This window comes from Schistocerca americana, chromosome 10 (assembly GCF_021461395.2).
Source record: "Schistocerca americana isolate TAMUIC-IGC-003095 chromosome 10, iqSchAmer2.1, whole genome shotgun sequence".
Taxonomy (NCBI): Eukaryota; Metazoa; Arthropoda; class Insecta; order Orthoptera; family Acrididae; genus Schistocerca; species Schistocerca americana.
This window is the reverse complement of record NC_060128.1, coordinates 175,874,406-175,896,578: the sequence shown is the minus strand read 5'-3', so window position 1 is coordinate 175,896,578 and position 22,173 is coordinate 175,874,406. Positions and strand designations below refer to the sequence as shown.

Here is a 22,173-nt window from a genome sequence, read left to right as displayed (position 1 = left end):
GCACAACTTGACTAGTAGAACTGATCGGTTGGTAGGACATGTTCTGAGGCATCAAGGGATCACAAATTTAGTATTGGAGGGCAGCGTGGAGGGTAAAAATCGTAGAGGGAGACCAAGAGATGAATACACTAAGCAGATTCAGAAGGATTTAGGTTGCAGTAGTTACTGGGAGATGAAGCAGCTTGCACAGGATAGAGTAGCATGGAGAGCTACATCAAACCAGTCTCAGGACTGAAGACCACAACAACATGATGTAGACCTCTATAGTGTTTCTCAGCATGTCAAGAATATGTTCTTAATTTTGATTAGCAAAAGAGTTATGTTAATTTTTTTTGAAAGGGATTAAATTATTCTGCTTGTAAACAGCTTCAAACTTATCGTGCCATGTCTCAAACAGAGCAATACCTTTCCCTCCTTTATTACTAAAATATCTCACTCGGCATTGCGTTTTTATGCAATTGTGTCTGTATTTAACTCGTAACGAATATGAAGTTTAGTTTCTATCTGCTACAAAAATAATATAGATATTCTGAAATTTATGTATATTATCACTCTCAGTGGTATCTCTAAGCACATTAAAATCTTTTCTGAATTTTAATTAGGGTCAGTGTTTTGCTGGTTAGTGAAACAGGAGAAATTTTCGCATCTGCAAAAGTTTCCTTCTTATCATTGCACATGTCAAAAACTATTACACACATGAAATAACCATCTTGGTGTCTATACAAAATGACATATATTTAAAATGCAGCTTAATTTACCATAAGGAGATGATGGGTGCTGGCTGAATAGTATTCCTTAGTCTCACAAAAGGAAAGAGTAATTAATCGAAACAAAGCCACAAAAGTAAGACATTCATTAAAGTACACTATACACTACATACTACCCAGACAGCAGGAAGACACCGCTTGAGCCACAGTCAGAGTGAGTGTCACTGCTTGTAGCAACAGATATTATCAAGTCTTCAATGCACTGCTGTAACACACCTTCGCTATCCCATGCTTCCTGTATCACTTCTTTCACATGATTCACTAACTTTTGCCAGTCTTATAGTGTCACTTTTTCAACTGTCTCTTTCAAAAGCTGCTTCACTTTGGTCGACATAAATCTTATTTTCTGCAGCAATATGATGCTCAACCTAAGTCCAAATCAGTTCCACTGTGTTGAAGGGGCAATGGCAGGGAGGCAACCTAGGGGCTTTATGCTGGTACTTTTTTTGCTGTCTCATACAGAATGTGAACTGGCTTCTTTGGCTAGTGCTGTGACAAGTCTAATAATTCTGCCCTTGTCAAGTTACTGTCAAACGATATCCTACATTTCTCTAGCCAGCAAACAATGTCGTTTCTCTTTGTTGCCTTAGTGGGCGGCTTACTTGTGTAACTGAATAATATGGAATATTATTCATGACAGCTATAGAGGTTTTTGTTATGTTCAGAAGCACACTGTCTTCAAACCGTTTCACAAAAGTATTGTGGTTTATCTCTTCATGGTAGTTGAGGTTTTGTTTGAAATGAATAACAGCAGTTAATTAGAAATGAAACCTTTTGAATTTCCTGCAAATGCAAACATTATTCTTACTCCTCTGCCAATCGGAGCTGCCATACTACCACTAGTGGAATTGTCTGTTCAGATTTTTTTTTAAAACTGTCCCCTGCATTCACCCACGTTTTATAAAGCCAAGCGATATCATCAAAATTTGTCCCTACTAATTCTCAAAGAAAGCAGCATCACCAGGCTGCAATATATGACTCCCCTGACTCTCCTTTCACAAATTTCTCAGGGCAGATTATCACTGATGATTTGCTGATTTGTACAGCAGCTGCAGTTCGCTCCACCCCTTTATCCAAAGGAAGTAGAGGCACTCCTGCATCCCTCTCTCTCTCAAAATACTCTCTCGTGGAGCACATGACTGACTGCATATAATCTCGCCATGTCCAACACTTTTTGATAGTTAGTTTCCTAGGAAAGTGCAGCCCAAGTCTGATCTTCTCTCGACTACTTTCATTACACACCGAAAGGCACGCGTCGCTGAAAGTCGCCCCAAATCACTCAGTACAACAACTTGTTGAGGATTGACTGGCACAGTGCTTTAGGGAGCACGACACAGTGGAAACGGCAACACAGTGGAAGGCGACAGAGCCACGCTCCAATTTGTGTATTGTTTGGGGGAGCTGTGCAGCTCATTACCTGTCAAATGACAACAATTCTTGGCTGTTGGAACTAGGAGTAAGTATCAATATTGTTTGTGTTGGGAATGGAGTGTGTATAACAAACACAGTTAGTAACAGCTATGCATTACGTGTACAAGTTAATTGAGTTTTTGATGAGGATTGCTACAATACATCAAAAGATGTTTTACTTCTGCTTAGCATCTACAAACTGAAGCTAACAAATGGAGGTAACAGATGTCATTCAGGGCTTGTTACTCACTTTCACACTGTTACGATCTGCCTTCCTGATGCCAATAATTCTTTTTAATGGTTCAATCCTTATTTCGGACCTCCTTGAAATCATTAAACTGCCTCATACAGATAAAAGGTGTTTTCTTTTCCTTTATCTCAACAGCATTTATTAGTATTAGTTGTACATCCTATATATTTTGAAGCTACATAGGCAAATGACCCATACCATGGAGGATACTCCCTGTCACAAGTTGTACATGTACTGATGAAGCTGTGAAGTAACCACTGAAATCGAGAATGTTCTGTTTGGCAGTGTACTCAGCAACCAGGCGGTCCACTTGTTTCTTGGCCACAGTTTGTCAGTGGACAGACACCTTGCTGGTTGTCATGCCCACAAAGAATGCAGCACAGTGGTTGCAGCTTAACTTGTAGATCACATGACTGGTTTCACAGGCATGCCTGCCTTTGGTGGGATAGATGATGTCTGTGACTGCACTGGAGTAGGTGGTGGGGGGAGGATGTATGGCACAAGTCTTGCATCTAGGTCTATTGCAGGGGTATGAGCCATGAGGTAAGGAGTTGGTAGCAGGGGCTGTGTAGGGATGGACAAGTATATTTTGTAGGTTCAGTGGACGGCGGAATACCACTGTGGGAGGGGTGGGAAGGATAGTGGGCAGGACATTTCTCACTTCAGGGCACAATGAGAGGTAGTCAAAACCCTGGTGTAGAATGTAATTTAGTTGCTCCAGGCCTGGGTCGTACTGAGTGACAAAGGGAAAGGGGCAGAAGTTAAGGTCTTAGGAAAGAACTGATATTTCTGTGGAGCTAAAGCTTCTGGAGGAACAGTTCATGACAGTGTATTGGGGCTGTTTAAGTTCTAGATTCTGTGTCGTGGTGGGAGGGAGTTTTGAACGGTAGGGTAAATGTAGTAGGTCTGCGAGACAGGGTTTGTCAGCTAGGAGGAGACATAGAGGAGGTTTGGAGGTTGTTGTAGAGGTGGTGGAAAGTGGTACTCCGAGTCAGGAGTAGGAAGTGAGCAGGGTGGAGACCTTTTTGAGGTGACATTGTGCATGTTGCTCTGCGACTCAGCATCTCCGTATATGGTGAGCAGCGATTTTCCTTTTCATAATATTGTTATATATCCTCTCTAGTTGGGCGATCATCAGTCATTTCACCACCCAAATAGTAAAATGCATCTACTACTTTTAGAGTCCGATTTCCTGATCTAATTCCCTCAGCATCACTTGAGTTAACTCAACTATAGTTCCCTCAGCATCACCTGATTTAATTCAACTACGTTCCACTACCCTTTTTTTCCTTTGATCGGTATTCAACTTATATCCTCATTTCAAGACACTGTCTATTCCGTTCAAATGCTCTTCCAGATCATTTGCCTCCTCTGACAGAGTTACAGTGTCATCAGCAAACCTGAAAGTTTTTACTTCTTTCTCTGCTCTTTAATTTCTTTTTCATATTTTTCTTCAGTTTCCTTTACTGCTTGCTCAATACACAGATTGAATAACATTGGGGATAGGCTACAAATATGTCTCACTATGTTCTGAACAATTGCTCCCCTTTCGTGCCCTGTAATTTCAGCTGTCTGGTTTCTGTACAAGTTCTATATAATGTTCCACTCCCCGTATTTTACTGCTGCTACCTTCATCCATATCTAATTAGAAGTCATTGTAACTGCAAAGAAAGAAAAGAAGAGAGCACAATTAACATTATTCACTAACTCATAAACGTGCAACACTGTCAGCAACGGTCCTGTCGCACTCCCCTGAGGCTCATCAGATACTACCGCAATGTCTGTAGATGCCTCTCCATTCAGGATAATGGATGGCCATGAAATTGCCAGGAAACTAATCTGACGTAACTCATTTTCCTGGGGACACACTGAGTCTCAACTTTATCTTTGATAAGGATGGAAGCTGAAGTAACGAATTAAAATTTGTGCCCAGCCCAGGACTTGAACAAGGGTCTCCTGCTTCCTAGGCAGATGTGCTATACACAACACCATCCTCGCACTGTTGCTGTCACACAGTCATCAGTATTTCTGAGACTCTCCAGCAGTGGGTAGCACGTCTGCCTAGCAAGCAGGAGACCCGGCTTACATTCCTGGCCTTGACACAAATTTTAATTCATTACTTCAGCTTCTTTCCTTATCAAATGCTAGGAAACTGTCAGTCCATTCATGAACCCAGAAAGATATCACAGAGGAGCATATTTTCTTTGAAAAAAGTGACTGTTCAAATGTCGAATGAAAGCAAGGGCACAGAACCTCTAATAAGCCTGTAATGTGGAAACCAATATGCAGGGCAGTTTTATCGTGTTTATTTCTTTATAAACCTGAGAATCAAATGAGTTAAGCCCTCACCTATGTCCCTGTACCTCAGCAAGCCGACACTGGTGGCGACGGACCTCACTGCCGCAGCCTTGCCTTCTGCCCCAGCACTACCGGACGACAGAGCGGTTCCGGCGTCGCTGACCGCTCTCTCCAGCAGCGGACCGTCCGGGAAATTAAGGGTAGCAGCAGCGTAGAGAACGTCAGCGGCCCGCTTGAGGCCGAGTGGCTCGCTCTGAGCCGTTATGGACGCAGCCAGTGACCTCAGTAGGGTCACCGACCTACGGCGCTGCGAGGAGAGCTTCGACAACACCTGTGAGACGCAGAGTTTGACATAAGTTGTGTTTATCAATGGAAATGACACAATTTTGGTTACTTGGAAGCAATAAGCAGTGTAGTAACCCACACGCAAACTAAAGTACTATGAGTAAGTCTGTTAAAGTACAAAAATCATACAAAAATGTGGAGATCCGAAATGTGAAATAATTTGGGTGAAGGTCACAGTTAAAGCAGGCTCAAACATGGTAATTGGATGTCTCTATAGGCCCCCTGGCTCAGCAGCTGTTGTGGCAGATCACCTGAAGGAAAATTTGGAAAATATTTCGAGTAGATTTCCCCACCATGTTATAGTTCTGAGTGGAGATTTTCATTTGCTGGATATAGACTGGGAGACTCAAACGTTTATAACGGGTGGCAGGGACAAAGAATCCAGTGAAACTTTTTTAAGTGCTTTATCCGAAAACTACCTTGAGCAGTTAAACAGAGAACCAACTCGTGGCGATAACATATTAGACCTTCTGGTGACAAACAGACCCGAACTATTTGAAACAGCTAATGCAGAACAGGGAATCAGCGATCATAAAGCGGTTACTGCATCGATGATTTCAGCCATAAATAGAAATATTAAAAAAGGTAGGAAGATTTTTCTGTTTAGCAAAAGTGATAAAAAGCAGATTTCAGAGTACTTGATGGCTCAACACATAAGTTTTGTCTCAAGTACAGATGGTGTTGAGGATCAGTGGACAAAGTTCAAAACCATCGTACAATATGTATTAGATGAGTATGTGCCAAGCAAGATCGTAAGAGATGGAAAAGAGCCACCGTGGTACAACAACTGAGTTAGAAAACTGCTGTGGAAGCAAAGGGAACTTCACAGCAAACATAAATATAGCCAAGGCCTTGCATACAAACAAAAATTACACGAAGCGAAATGTAGTGTGGGGAGGGCTATGCGACAGGCGTGCAATGAATTCAAAAGTAAAGTTCTGTGTACTGACTTGGCAGAAAATCCTAAGAAATTTTGGTCTTATGTCAAAGCGGTAGGTGGATCAAAACAAAATGTCCAGACACTCTGTGACCAAAATGGTACTGAAACAGAGGATGACAGACTAAAGGCCGAAATACTAAATGTCTTTTTCCAAAGCTGTTTCACAGAGGAAGACTGCACTATAGTTACTTCTCCAGATTGTCGCACAGATGACAAAATGGTAGATATCGAAATAGACAACAGAGGGATATAGAAACAGCTAAGATCGCTCAAAAGAGGAAAGGCCGCTGGACCTGATGGGATACCAGTTCTATTTTACACAGAGTATGTGAAGGAACTTGCCCCCCTTCTTGTAGCAGTGTACCGTAGGTCTCTAGAAGAGTGTAGCGTTCCAAAGGATTGGAAAAGGGCACAGGTCATCCCTGTTTTCAAGAAGGGCCGTCAAACAGATGTGCAGAACTATAGATCTATATCTCTAACGTCGATCAGTTGTAGAATTTTGGAACACATATTATGTTTGAGTATAATGACTTTTCTGGAGACTAGAAATCTACTCTGTAGGAATCAGCATGGGTTTCGAAAAAGACGATCGTGTGAAACCCAGCTCGCGCTATTCGTCCACGAGACTCAGAGGGCCATAGACGAGGGTTCCCAGGTAGATGCCATGTTCCTTGACTTCCGCAAGGCGTTCGATACAGTTCCCCACAGTCATTTAATGAACAAAGTAAGAGCATATGGACTATCAGACCAATTGTGTGATTGGACTGAAGAGTTCCTAGATAACAGAACACAGCATGTCATTCTCAATGGAGAGAAGTCTTCCGAAGTAAGAGTGATTTCAGGTGTGCCGTAGGGGAGTGTCGTAGGACCGTTGCTATTCACGATATACACACATGACCTTGTGGATAACATCGGAAGTTCAGTGAGGCTTCTTGCGGATGATGCTGTGGTATATCGAGAGGTTGTAACAATGGAAAATTATACTGAAATGCAGGAGGATCTGCAGCGAATTGACGCATGGTGCAGGGAATGGTAATTGAATCTCAATGTAGACAAGTGTAATGTGCTGCGATACATAGAAAGAAAGATCCCTTATCATTCAGCTACAATATAGCAGGTCAGCAACTGGAAGCAGTTAATTCCATAAATTATCTGGGAGTACGCATTAGGAGTGATTTAAAATGGAATGAACTTATAAAATTAATCGTCGGTAAAGCAGCTGCCAGACTGAGATTCATCCTAAGGAAATGGAATCCGAAAACAAAGGAAGTAGGTTACAGTACACTTGTTCGCCCACTGCTTGAATACTGCTCACCAGTGTGGGATCCGTACCAGATAGGGTTGATAGAAGAGATAGAGAAGATCCAATGGAGAGCAGCACCCTTCATTAAAGGATCATTCAGTAATCACGAAGGCGTTACGAAGATTATACATAAACTCCAATGGAAGACTCTGCAGGAGAGACGCTCAGTAGCTCGATACGGGCTTTTGTTAAAGTTTCGAGAACATACCTTCACCAAGGAGTCAAGCAGTATATTGCTCCCTCCTATGTATATCTCGCGAAGAGACCATGACGATAAAATCAGAGAGATTAGAGCCCACACAGAGGAGGCATACCGACAATCCTTCTTTCCATGAAAAATACAAGACTGGAATAGAAGGGAGAGCTGATAGAGGTACTCAAGGTACCCTCTGCCACACACCGTCAGGTGGCTTGCGGAGTATGGATGTAGATGTAGATGTTAATAAGCTGTTAGCTTTCACTCACCCACAGCTGTTATTTTACTAAGAATGAGAAGCCTTCATGGGTGAATTTTGAAGGTTAAAAGAAGCCTTTCTTTATAATTCAAAATGAGAGAACTCTCACAGATAACGATAAAAATAAATTTCTGGAAAGAAGTCATTTTGCTGCAGCATTGTCCCCTTTTTATTTGAAATAAACAGTTTATTTCATTTGTGATTAGCTAATGCTGTCCTGTTTGGTATTATCAAGCAACATCACATAAAACATACATTGGATGTTTTTATTTGCCAGCAAGTAATAATCCGCATACCAATGTACAACAAATACAAGGGCTATCCACAAAGTGCATTACATTTTGGAATTAAAAATAAATAAAGTATTGGAAATTTATTTTATTATATACAGATGAAAGCCACACTTAAATACTACATTTCTACATAGTTGCCATTTAAATTAAGGCATTTATCGTAGCGATGGACGAGCTTGGAAATTCCTTTGTCGTAAAATTCGGCCACCTGCGCCTTCAACCACGTGGTTACCTCTTCTTGAAGCTGTGCGTCATCATCAAAATGCTGCATAGCCAACTACTTCTTCATTGCTGGGAATAAGTGGAAGTCGCTCGGTGCCAGGTCGGGACTGTACGGCGGATGAGGAAACAACTCCCACTTAAAAGATTCGAGAACTTCACGTACGGCATTTTCTGTGTGGGCCCAGGTGTTGTCGTGAATCAGCAAGATTTTTGAGCCCAACTTTCCCCTGTGCTTGTTTTGTATTGCTCTTCTGAGGTTGTGCAGAGTTTGGCAATACCTTTGAGAGTTTATTGTAGTGCCTCTTTCCAGGAAATCCACAAGAATCACACCTTTTCTGTCCCAAAAGACAGTCATTACGTGGTTGAAGGCGCAGGCGGCCAAATTTTATGACGAAGGAATTTCCAAGCTCGTTCATCGCTACGATAAGTGCCTTAATTTAAATGGCAACTATGTAGAAAAGTAGGTTTAAGTGTGGCTTTCATCTGTATACAATAAAAAAAAATTTCCAATACTTTATTTATTTTTAATTCCAAAACGTAACGTACTTTGTGGATAGCCCTCCTACATCACAATGTAACAGTGTCAAATGGGCCAATATCTTCTACAAGTAGAACAAAAACTGCAACCCACATGCAAGTCTAAATTACCAGAGCTGAACAATGTTTTTATTACAAGAGAAATGCTGAGCTATTTTAATGTAACATAATGTGCGTGCTGGTTTGGTGACTATTGGTTGCTATTGGATACTGGTATGCTTTCATACTTAAGGGGGGTAGGACGTCAAACGGGCCGACTTGGATCACGAGAGGCACCACAGGACATTTTATTTTCTACTGTCTATACTTTTACAAATCAATTCATAAAACTTTGTCAGCATGACCAGGAAGGATTCAGGATTCACACCCATAGCAGTGGAAGTGCAAAAAACATAACAAAATAATTTTTTTTTAGATATGAAATTTCATCATTTTTTCACTTACTGTTGGCTGCATTTGTTGCTATAGGTACATTTTTCTTCACAAGTAAGAGAGATTCTTTGATGAATTTTGCACAGCATACAAACCATACTTACAGGTGTATGAAACTCTAGAATTTTCCAAATCTATTAAAAACTGTGGTAAAAATTGAGATAATTTAACATAAAATTTTATTTTTTTCTAAACATAAAGTTCAAAACATAACAGCTCATTCATTTTTTCATAAATTAAATACATTCTAGAGTTTCAGACACCTGTAAGTATGGTTTGAATGCTGTGCAAAATTCATCAAACAGTCTCTCTTACTTATGAAGAAAAGTGTACCTATAGCAACAAATGCAGCCAATAGTAAGTGAAAAAATGATGAAATTTCACATGAAAAGAAAATTTATTTTGTTATGTTTTTGAACTTCAGCTTCTACGAATGTGAATCCTTCCTGGTTATGCTGACAAAGTTTTATGAATTTACTTGTAAAAGTATAGACAGTGGAAATTAAAATGTCCTATGGTGCCTCTCCTGCTCCAAGTCGGCCCGTTTGACGTCCTACCACTCTTAACTCATATGCCACCTGTGGGTAGTAGATATACTGATAATGGTTTCAACATTGTCTGCCAACATATAGCGTACTGCCACGGCTACCAGAGCGTCATCTGTGGCTACTCTTTAATAGGGAATGCTCACAGCCAGATGGGACAGTGAGATGCAAACAGTGAAGCAAGCAGGCAACCATACCATAGGGGTACACTTGTGCTTCCTACAACCAACTGAACACGTTTCAAAGCGGTCATATTGTGGGCTTCCGAGTGGCAGGATGGTCCTTTCAGAGAACTGCCACACAAGTTGGACGTGATGCATCAGCTGCGCAATGGTGCTGGTATCAGTGGTCGTGTGAACATTCTCACACTCACAGATGAGGTTCTGGACGTCCACACACCACAGATACCCACCGGGATCGTAATATTGTAAGGGCAACAATGGCAGATTGTGCAGCTACCACAGCACAAATAAGAGGGCTTGGAAGTCCAGATGTGTCAACTCAAATGGCCGAAAACCAGTTATTAACAGTGAGACTACGGGCACGCACACTTCCAACCCATCTTCCAGTCACGGCATAGCATCGACACACACGGCTCGACTGATGCCATCAGAGGATCACTCGGAAGATGAATTGGCACGTTGTGGTCTTCAGTAATGCAAGTAGATTCTGCGTGCACGCAAGTGATAATCGTTTGCACAGACGATGTAGACCTGGTGAGTGCATTCATCTGAGACACAGTGACGCAACGCCAGGCCTTATTGTCTGGGGTGCGATAAGCTGCAACTCTTTTTCACCTTTGGTGTTTCCGGAGGGGATACTAACCAGCACTCTATACATGCAGAATGTTGTTATACCCATTCTTTTGCTGTTCTTGCAACAGGAAGGTGATGTTCCAACAGGATAGCGTTTGCCCACATATTGCCCACGAAACTCAACATGCTCAGCAAGACACTTAGCAACTTCCCAGGCCAGCATGATCTCCAGACTTGTCCCCAGTGGAGCAAATGTTGAATATCACGGGACGAGAATGACTCATGCGACATGTCAACCGATAACTCTTACAGAAGTATGTAAACAGGCCGAGCAGGAGTGGCATAGCCTATCCCCACACAGTATTCGCCATCTATAGAATGATCTGGATGTCGGAGTCAGCAGTTGCGTTGCTGCCACAGAAGCGACACCATGTACTAATACAGATGTTTCAGCATGGGTCAGTACCTGTTATTTCAGAACTGCCTGCACTACTGATATGTAAATGTAATCATTTCGTGTACTACAAACATATTGTTGCAAAAATAGATGTTGAATGAAATGGAAATCTCTGAAAGGTTGTACTAATTTTTTCGCAGCTGTGTATCATGTATGTAATATTCACTTTTTATAATGTTTTGTACTACATATGTTAAAATGTGGTATATGATAGCTACGAGGATCAAAAATGTGTGTAGTCAGTATGAGTTGTGGTTTATTTTATGTTTCAGAATTATCAACCTTAAAAACGAGTGATAATCACTGAGTGTATTTTAAATTTTCAATTTGTTCTTATATTTAATCATTTATAGTAAATGCCAGGTGCAAAGAGATCTTGTATTACCTTCGCCTCAGCAGTATTGTAGAAAAATTAAAGGAGAACTGTATTACTTATTTTTTAATGTAACATGATTTATTTATTAATAAGTGTTAGTTGACTCAACATTCGACAATCACACTCTGATTTCCAGCAATTAAATAATATTAATTATTAAATTTACTTCTTCTAATGTAAGTCAAATCAACCAAACGATAATAATGGAACAACATGTTATTTATTATGAAAAGTCTAAACATTCGTGGTGCTGGAGAAAAAAAAAATCTTTAAAATTGAGCTAATTTGCTAGCCACATCTGAAATAAAACAAATCAGAGCAAATTTCTACTCAGCTGCACACTTTTTTCCTACCAAACAAATACAAGGGCCTTACACCCATTCAGGCATTTCTTCTAGCCTGTATCCAAGTCCATCCCACTATTACTTTTCAGCAATGTGAACTGGATGGATTGACACCATTCTGAGGAAGCGCCAAGTAGTAGGCAGGCAGACTGAAAAAAATACTGTTAGATATCAGTTGTCACACGAAGTCTGTCATCAGAGGTAGAGAAAACACACTCACCTATATCCCTATATGGTGCCAGTTGGATGCATAGAGCCAGTACTGCATTTGGCGAGTGGCCTAGGTTGTGTTAGGGCTTCTGTCAGGTGAGATGGGTAGAGGGAGAGAGAAGTGGGAAGCAGAGAGAGGTGTTAGGGGTGCCAGCTAGTGGCTTGGAGGAGGCAGCTGGTTTGTCAGCTGGGATATGGGAGGGAGAGGTGACTGGTGCACAGGCTGGGCGTGTGATGCACAACTGTCGGAGCTCGTGGGGAGCGCCACACGCTGACAGTGATGTAATTTGGGAGAGAGTGAAAGGAAGGAGGAAGAGGAAACTGTTGAATGGAGGGTGTGATGACAGTGAGTTACTGGAGATAGAAGCCAGGGAGATTATGGGAGCTAAGAATGTGTTGCGAGGATAACTCTCACCTGAGTAGTTCAGGAAAGCTGGCGATGGAAGGAAGGATACAAATGGCACGGGTTGTGAAGCAGCCATTGAAATTGAGCATGTTGTGCTCAGCTGCCTGTCGTGCCATCGAGTGATCAACTCTGTTCTTGTAAACAGTTTGGCACTGGCCATTCATCCTGGTGGACAGCCAGTTGGTAGCCATACTAACATAAAAAACTGTTGAATTGGATAGGTTTTGGACCTTAATCTTCAGCTGGGTACAAGAAGGCAGATTAGGGTTTAACATCCCATCGGCATTGGCATCATTAGAGGTGGAGCAAAAGCTTGGATTGATCCAAGGCTGGGGAAGGAAATCAGCCATGCACTTTCAAAGGAACCAACCCAGCATGAACCTGGAGTGATTTACAGATATCACAGAAAACCTAAATCAGAATGACCGGATGTGGGTTTGAAACTATCATCCTCCTGAATGCGAGTACAGTGTGCTAACCACTGTGCCACCTCACTTGATTCCACAGGGTATGTCCCTCATTTCAGGGCACAATGAGAGATAATCAGAGCCCTGACAAAGTATATGGTTCAGTTGCTCCGATGCAATGTGATACTGGGTGATGATGGGGCAGCTGATTTGTAGTTGATTCTGGGTGTATGAGGGTTTGGCACAGGGAATCTGTTTGTGGACAAGGTTTGGGGGACAGTCCCTGTTTGTGAAGGCATTCATCATACCTCCAGCATATTGTATAAAGGAGTCCTCATCACTGCAGTCGCATTCTCCACAGATGGCTAGGCTGTACGGGTGAGATTTTTTGCTGTGGAAGGGATGGAGCCTGTTTTTGGTGGTTAGAGGGTTTATTGTGGACAGAAGTGTAGCCCAGACACCCTAGCCTCATTCTGTCACAATCTTAACACATTCTCTCCCATCTGCTTTACCTAGACCTCCTCAACCCAACATACCACCTCCACCTCTCTGATGGCTCCATCCACACATTTGTCCAAAATAAACCCACTAACCACCATCAGTACCTGCATTTCACTAGCTGCCTCCCCTCCCACACCAAAAAATCCCTCTCATACAGTCTAGCCATCCATGGACGACGTTTCTGCAGTGACGAGACCTCCCTTTCCCAGTACGCTGAAGATCTCACAAGCGCCTTCACAGACAGGCACTACCCCAAAACCTTGTCCTCAGACAGATTTTCTGAGCCACATCCTCACACAACCCCAATACTCCCATCAACCCACACAGTACCTGCATTTCACTAGCTGCCTCCCCTCCCACACCAAAAAATCCCTCTCATACAGTCTAGCCATCCATGGACGACGTTTCTGCAGTGACGAGACCTCCCTTTCCCAGTACGCTGAAGATCTCACAAGCGCCTTCACAGACAGGCACTACCCCAAAACCTTGTCCTCAGACAGATTTTCTGAGCCACATCCTCACACAACCCCAATACTCCCATCAACCCACACAATATTCTTGTTCATTCCTACTCCAACCCTGCACCCAACACCTTTCCTCATTATTCATGTCTCTAAAATAGATCTAGAAGTAAGACTATCCTCCGACCAACATCACCTACTCACAGGTATCTCTTATCTCATGATGACAAGAGAAGAGAAATTAGGACTTGTAAGAAGACATATAGACAATTGTTTCTTCCCTCACTCTATCAACACATGGATCAGAAAACGGAATGACTAGTAGGGGTACGAAGTATCCTCTGCCATGCACAGTATGATGGCTTGCAGAGTATATATGTAGATGCAGCTGTGGACAGAATATTGGCTATAAAGATATGTGACGTGGGCTACGTGATACATCAGGGTAGCCTATTTGGTAAAGGCTCATAAAAGGCTCGATAAGGATTTCAGCCCTGATCCCCACTGTAGTTTAAAGCTGCCAATTAATTCCCGACCGCTACACGCTGTAAGCAGTACTCACCCTTATTTTCTGGTCTGTCGAAAGACTGGGCACCATTCGTGCCGCTTCGTCGTCACCGGTGATGCCCAAAATGACACTCAAATCCCCAGTCGCAGATAACGTAGCCATTGCGGGGCCTTTTCGTGGTCGTTTAATTTCTCGTTTGTCGACAGGTGTAGCAGGTTGTTTTGTCGGTGCACTTGACGGCTGCAACGGAAACAAAAATTATGCATGTACACAACTTTTCTTTTGGTATATTATAGTATCTCAAAACACATACTCACGAAGTTTCTTATGGAGGACATTTTTGCAGCAGCTATACATAAATTGCGGTTAGAAAGAAAATTTGTTTTTGCATGCTGCTCACAAATTTTATTTATACACCCACATGCCTTTTACCTTCTTAACAAGGGGTCCTCTCTCAGTGGATGTCAGTAACATTTCTAATTTGTTACCGAAGATCATTCACTTTCCAGCCATGTGGAAAACAGCTCGAAAGTCCTAATATTCGTGTACTTGCTGTACTTTCGTAATGTAACAATGTTATGTTACACCTACTGACAATGTCTTGTTAAAAAAGCAAAACCTGTCCGGATGTATATATAAAATTCATGTGCAGCACGTAAAAAGGTGTTTTCTTGCTAATTAATACAATACACAAATGTAGCACATTGTTTTACAAGTTTTACAATGAGTAGAAAATGGTATGTACAGAACAACAAATAAGGTATAAGGGGCGTTCAAAAAGAAACGAGCCGGAGGCATAATTACAGAAACCAACACCGGTAATTTAGAAGTATTAACCCTGGCTGTTGAGACACTTGTCCCACTGTGATACATGGCAGTGAATGGCTGTCTCATAAAATTCCCGGGGCTGCGATGTTAACCAGTTCTGCATGTACAGCTGGACGTCGTCGTCCGCACGAGTGTAGGAAAGGTTATGCTGACGTTCTTCTTTGACCAAGATGGCCCCCTTCTGATTCACTTCCTGCAGAACGGGACAACAGTGAATGCCCAGCGTTACTCGCAAACCTCGACCACCCTTCGCCAAGCGATCAAATAAAAATGACCAGGCAATCTCACTTATGGGGTCATTCTGCTCCACGACAATGCAAAGCCTCATACGGCCAACACAGTCATGGCACGTGTGCAGAAATTCAATTGGAGGTACTTGGCCACCCTCCATACAGTCCGGACATCCCTCCCTGTGATTACACCATTTTTGTTCCCCTTAAATAGGTTCTGAGGGGAAAACAATTCACCTCAGACGACAACATCCAGCTATACGTGCCGAACTGGTTAACATCGTAGCCCCGGGAATTTTACGAGACAGCCATTCAACGCCTTGTGTCACAGTGCGAAAAGTGTCTCAACAGCGAGGGTCCATACTTCTAACATATAGGTACGGGTTTCTGTAATTATGTCTCCGGCTCATTTATTTTTGAACACCCCTTATACTTTGAATGTGAACATTTCAGATTGGGTTTAACTGTGACCGTTACCATTAACAAATTCAGTTCAAGTGACAAATTACTGTAGTCAGTCACATTTATTATTACCCTTTGCATTACGTGTATACCTCCACCATCAAGTGAATTTATGACAACTAATGAGACACAGGTAGGCTGAATATGTGACTTTTTCACAACCACCGTTACCAGAATATAAGACACTTACATCAACACCACAACTAAATACATCAGTGCTGTCGCAACTGGAATACATTCATTATTTGTGTATACCAACTGTAGAACAAAGCATATACTCTAATTGATCAAAAGTATTTGGACACCTATTAGTGGGAATTAATATAAGGTGTGTGCACCCTTCACCAATACGATGGCTTGAACTCTGCTGAGGACACTATCAATGAGGTGTCTGAAAGTCTGTATAGGAACTGCAGCCTATTCTTCCTGAGAAAGCGACACCAGAGAAGATAGAGATGTCAGACACTGGGGTCTGGGAATGAAGTTGATGTTCTAACTCATCCCAGAGCTGTTCCCCATTGGGATCTACATCTACATTTATACTCCGCAAGCCACCCAACGGTGTGTGGCGGTGGGCACTTTACATGCCACTGTTCTGTTCAGAACTTCAGGCAGGTCAGTCAATTTCAATTTCAGGAATGTTACTGTCCACAAACCATTGTCTCATATTGCTACTTTATGACCATATGCTGTGTCATGGTGATACAATCAATCACAGTTTCTCGACTGTTACTCTACTGTATGCAGTACACAATGCTGTAAAATGTGTTCATATTCTTCCACAGTTAGCATTTTCATAAGCATGATGAGGAGAGCGTACCCTAACCAAGAAAAACTACTCTGTACTGTAACTCTACTACTTCTGTATTTAATCGTTGGAACTACTGATGATAGCATGCAACATTCTGCAGACATTTGCCAAACCTAAACCCTTTCATCGGATTTCCACAAGGTAAAGCACGGTTCGTCACCCCAAATCACTCGTTTCCCATCATCCACTGTCCTTTGGCCACAAACCCATTTATTCACTGCACAAATTACTTCCTCAACATCCCTAAAATGTCTTCCATGAATACTATCCTGGCATTACACACAGCCATCATGCTATTATAATAGCAGAAGCAACTGATTTGAATTTTTTCTTCTGTGGAGAATAAGGATGAAGCCATTCCATCAACTGTCTTTTCGTTTCAGGCTCAAAATGATGAACCCAAGTTTCATACCGAGAAGGCCTCCCCATCAATTTCATAACTTTGCAACAACTCAGAACAAATGTTTTTCTGTGAGATTTGTATTCCACTGTAAAACAGCACAGGACCTATCTTGCGCGCACTTTTGAATACACGAGATAATTGCATCCAAATTTGAAACATGTGTTGTTAAAAGGACTTAGGTTAGTTTTACTTTTTCTAAGTAAAGTATGTTGTCAGGATCTTGACACAAAAATACATAAGGTCGGTTGGTCGGTGGTTGGTTGGTTGGGGGGAGGAAACCAAACGGCGAGATCATCTGTTTCATCGGATTAGGGAAGGATAAGGAAGGAAGTTGGCCGTTCAAAGGATCCATCACAGCATTTGGGTGAAGCGATTTAGGGAAATCACAGAAAAAAAACCTAAATCACGCTGGCCGGATGCAGGTTTGAACTGTCATCCTCCAGAATGTGAGTCCAGAGTGCTAACCACTGTACCACCTTGCTAGGTCAAAAATACATAAATTAGTGCTAAAAGAACTTTACTCCAACCAATCCTTGAACAAACACCAAGGCTTCAATTTCTTCATGTAGTATCAGCAGGACATAGGGCCACTTAACACTGAACTCTGTGTGGATTTGTATACTTTAACAGATGCATGGGTCAAAACAAGAATTGTACAGTTATATGTATGTTTCTATCATTCACAGAGAAAGAGTGTTTCAATACCATTATTCACAGATTTCCTATTTGGGGACATTCCTTTTTACCCTATGATAGGGTATTTGGAACAGTGAAGAAATGTAGCAAAGAGGACAGAGTGTATACCTCTATCCTACACACATCAATAATTTTTCAGAGTTCAAAAAGTGTCACAACTATGAAAATGATTGAATCGTGTGACATACTGAATGTTAGTACCTGACGTCCACAACTGCATTAGTAAGCAACATTATCAATGGAAAACGTGAAACAGTCTGTGAGCCATCTAAGCAAGTTACATTTAAGTCTTGTGACTATATGGAATTTATGTACTCTTCAGATCTGAAACAATGTGTAAGGACTTCACCTTACATACACAGCCCTATAGGTCATACATTTAAGCTTGCACACCCTACAGACACAACGGTATAACTTTACCCAGCATCATGGCATACCCAGAAGGCAATGTCCTCATCAAAACCGAGAAGGTAGTGGGCATTCAGCAAGCACCGTCATACATTCCCCTTGGAGGAGACAAAGAGATTTTCTACAAAGTGTGTGTTAACTGGAACAACACGGCTGGAGCAGGTAATGATAGTGAAGAAGATTGAAAGAGCATTGGTAAATCACTAACTTTGTGCAATGCTTAAAAACCACAATTTATGTTTTATTTATTATGTGTTTGGATGTTCTAAAAGTATAAAATAATATTACTCCTAGAATACTGTAAGATATCTGCAAAAATGTAAGAAATAAACTGTTAAACATGAAGATAACACTCATCCAGGAAAATATGTTATACCACTATTGACTTAAAAAAAGATGTTTCAGATTAAAAAGTATGATTTTAGCTGAGAATAACAATATCAAAACAATATGAAATACTATTTCTGGAATTTTTTTACTAGTTAATTGTTAAATGGACTTACATCTGTGCACTATAAACACCTCAAAAAATGTGTAACTTTGCTTCTCAAATGAAAACTGTTGTAACAAACATGTCCAAGAATAGCAGCAGGAGCAGTTACAGTAGTTGGAACTGAACTAACACAACTGAACTAGATGGCAAACAGTCTTCTCCCCCTCAAAAGTATAGTCAAGAGACTTAAGCCCTTTTACAGGAAGTCATCACATATTTTGTTTGCCGAGTGACAGAAGCAGCACCCACTGCCAAGTTGTAATGTGTTGATCCCCAGAAATTAGATGATCATCACGCTTGAAAGTGTCACATCTAATAACTGTGGACTGTCTCCCTGCTTGCAACAAATCGTGGAGCTCCACCGAATTACCTGCTGATGGCCTCACCCTTTGTGCCCAGCAACCAAATGTATTCCTGTCAACTACAAATGTTCCATAGACAACATACTAACTTCTGTGAATATTTTCCACAGCTTCTTTCTCTGCAGTGAGGGATTCAGTGATGATGCACTGCTTGTAACATACATTACTTACAGACATAATTTTTGATCTACATCTACATCCATACTCCGCAAGCCACCTGACGGTGTGTGGCGGAGGGTACCCTGAGTACCTCTATCGGTTCTCCCTTCTATTCCAGTCTCGTATTGTTCGTGGAAAGAAGGATTGTCGGTATGCTTCTGTGTGGGCTCTAATCTCTCTGATTTTATCCTCATGGTCTCTTCGCGAGATATACGTAGGAGGGAGCAATATACTGCTTGACTCATTGGTGAAGATATGTTCCCGAAACTTTAACAAAAGCCCGTACCGAGCTACTGAGCATCTCTCCTGCAGAGTCTTCCACTGGAGTTTATCTATCATCTCCGTAACGCTTTCGCGATTACTAAATGATCCTGTAACGAAGCGCGCTGCTCTCCGTTGGATCTTCTCCATCTCTTCCATCAACCCTATCTGGTACGGATCCCACACTGCTGAGCAGTATTCAAGCAGTGGGCGAACAAGCGTACTGTAACCTACTTCCTTTGTTTTCGGATAGCATTTCCTTAGTATTCTTCCAATGAATCTCAGTCTGGCATCTGCTTTACCGACGATCAACTTTATATGATCATTCCATTTTAAATCACTCCTAATGCGTACTCCCAGATAATTTATGGAATTAACTGCTTCCAGATGCTGACCTGCTATTTTGTAGCTAAATGATAAGGGATCTATCTTTCTATGTATTCGCAGCACATTACACTTGTCTACATTGAGATTCAATTGCCATTGCCTGCACCATGTGCCAATTCGCTGCAGATCCTCCTGCATTTCAGTACAATTTTCCATTGTTACAACCTCTCGATACACCACAGCATTATCTGCAAAAAGCCTCAGTGAACTTCCGATGTCATCCACAAGGTCATTTATGTATATTGTGAATAGCAACGGTCCTATGACACTCCTCTGCGGCACACCTGAAATCACTCTTACTTTGGATGACTTCTCTCCATTGAGAATGACATGCTGCTTTCTGTTATCTAGGAACTCTTCAATCCAATCACACAATTGGTCTGATAGTCCATATGCTCTTACTTTGTTCATTAAACGACTGTGGGGAACTGTATCGAACGCCTTGCGGAAATCAAGAAACACGGCATCTACCTGTGAAACCGTGTCTATGGCCCTCTGAGTCACTGCCGCAGCTACACTATCTGCTGGAGGAAACAGAAATTTTGCATGCGCATTTGGAAAACTTAAAAAAAAGTAATGCCCAATATTTCACATCTATAACACTATTGTTGGCCGAGGAAAAAAAAAGTGGTGCTTTACTTTCTGGGTGACTCTAACAGTTTATTAATAAATTATGAGACTAAACTGTTAACTGAAATGTGTATGAAACAGGAATGTAAAAGTGACACACTATGTAGCTTTTGGAACTAATAGTTCCTTTGGTTGGTTGGTTGATTTGGGGGAAGCAGATGAAACAGCAATGTTATCGGTCCCATCAGTTTAGGGAAGGGTGGGGAAGGAAGTCGGCCATGTCATTTCAAAGGCACCATGCCAGCATTTACCTGAAACGATTTAGGTGAAGTCATGGAAAGCTAAATCAGGATGGGCGGACGCGGGTTTGAACCACCATCCTCCCAAATAATGGTCCACTGTGCTACCCACTGCACCATCTCATTCGGTATATTCCATTGTCAGGGAGGAAAGGGGGGTCGGGAAGGTTAAAAAGGAAAGCCAGGTCACTCAGAACCGGGCTGAGAGAGACCCGTATGTTGCAATGAATAGGGTAAACAAAGATGAAGTGGGACACAGAGAGTAAGTGAAAGATGGTCCATAGGTAAGTAGGAAATGCAGCATGTTCATTCCAGAGATGTTGAGGATGGAGTGAGAAGTGGAGACAGGGTAGGGGGAAGAGAAGTGAATAGTGCAATTAAGCATTAGGACAAGACAAATAAAAAGAGGGGGAGATGTGGTAATAGTGTGTGAGTCTAATCTTAAAACACAGTGAGGCTGACACAAGTTAGTTCATTAGTAAGATGCATGGTTTAGTTACGTTGCTCCACTTCTGATATTGTAGGATTGTGGTGGGTGATACTGGAGGAGGCACAGGGCAGATTATACAGTGGGGACAACTGCACTGATACCAACTCTGCGGGCAGAGAGAAGGATTTGGGAACGTCATAAGGATGTTGCGGAGGTTAGGGAGGAGACAATGGATGAAGTGGGAGGAGATACGAGGCGGTACATTATTTGTCTATCTACATTTACACAAGATCACCTTCAAAACAGTCACCTCACACACAACTACACAGTGCTCCCATCAATTCTGCCACTGCTGAAATGTGTCCTAGAAGTTTCGTTTTTGACGTATGTTGAGCACCTTCAGGTTGGATTTCTGCAACTGTAGCAAAATGGCAACTTTTTGAGGTGGGCATTCAGATTTAGAAAGATGGCAAAGTGCACAGGAGCCATATCTGGCACTTATGTTGGATGCAAAAGTGCAATAATCTTGTTACTGGTGACAAACTCACATCTGAAGAGACTGGTGACAGCAGGCACTGTCAACACGGAGCAGCCAGTCTTTCTCGCACCACATACATCTTTGCTTTCACTGATTGCCCTCTCCCTCAGGTGCCTTAAAACCTGTCAGCAGAACTCATTACTGACAGTCTGGCACTTGGGGACAAATTTGTGATGAAGAACGCCGCAAATGTCAAAAATGACAACGAACATGCACTCGGAGGATGGGTCACCCACAGCTCTCTGACAGAGTCCTCGGCAGATTTCGAGATGGTGTTTCTGTTGCTCACAGATAGGCAGTCTAGGGACAAACTTGGCAGCAACACACAAGCTGCAGTCACACATTGCAATTTCTACACTGTTCTGTAGAACACACTGACAATGGCAGCAATGCTATGAATTGTTCTCCAATGATGCTTGTGCACAAGATGCCGCACAGTTTCAACATTTCAGGGTGTTTTCCCCTCATTGTCTTCCAGTGATATTGCTTCAGTCTAGAAGTGCACATGCCAGTCAAAATATGTCACACAACTAATTGTAGCATCACTGTACACTCACTACATCATGTTGAACACCCTCGTGGCAGATTTACACAGTTTCACACGAACGTTTCGC

General features: G+C 42.0%; 1 protein-coding gene across 1 annotated transcript in view; it reads right to left on the bottom strand.

The window, feature by feature from the left end:
* Window positions 1-22,173, bottom strand: part of LOC124552460 (FAST kinase domain-containing protein 4) — an 87,130-nt gene that overhangs the window by 51,582 nt on the left and 13,375 nt on the right. Inside the window, exons 3-4 of the mRNA XM_047126735.1 lie at window positions 14,277-14,462; window positions 4,777-5,056 (exon numbers count right to left, since the gene is read on the bottom strand). Of these exons, the coding sequence (XP_046982691.1) occupies window positions 4,777-5,056; window positions 14,277-14,462 (466 nt within the window). The remainder of the gene's footprint in view (window positions 1-4,776; window positions 5,057-14,276; window positions 14,463-22,173) is intronic.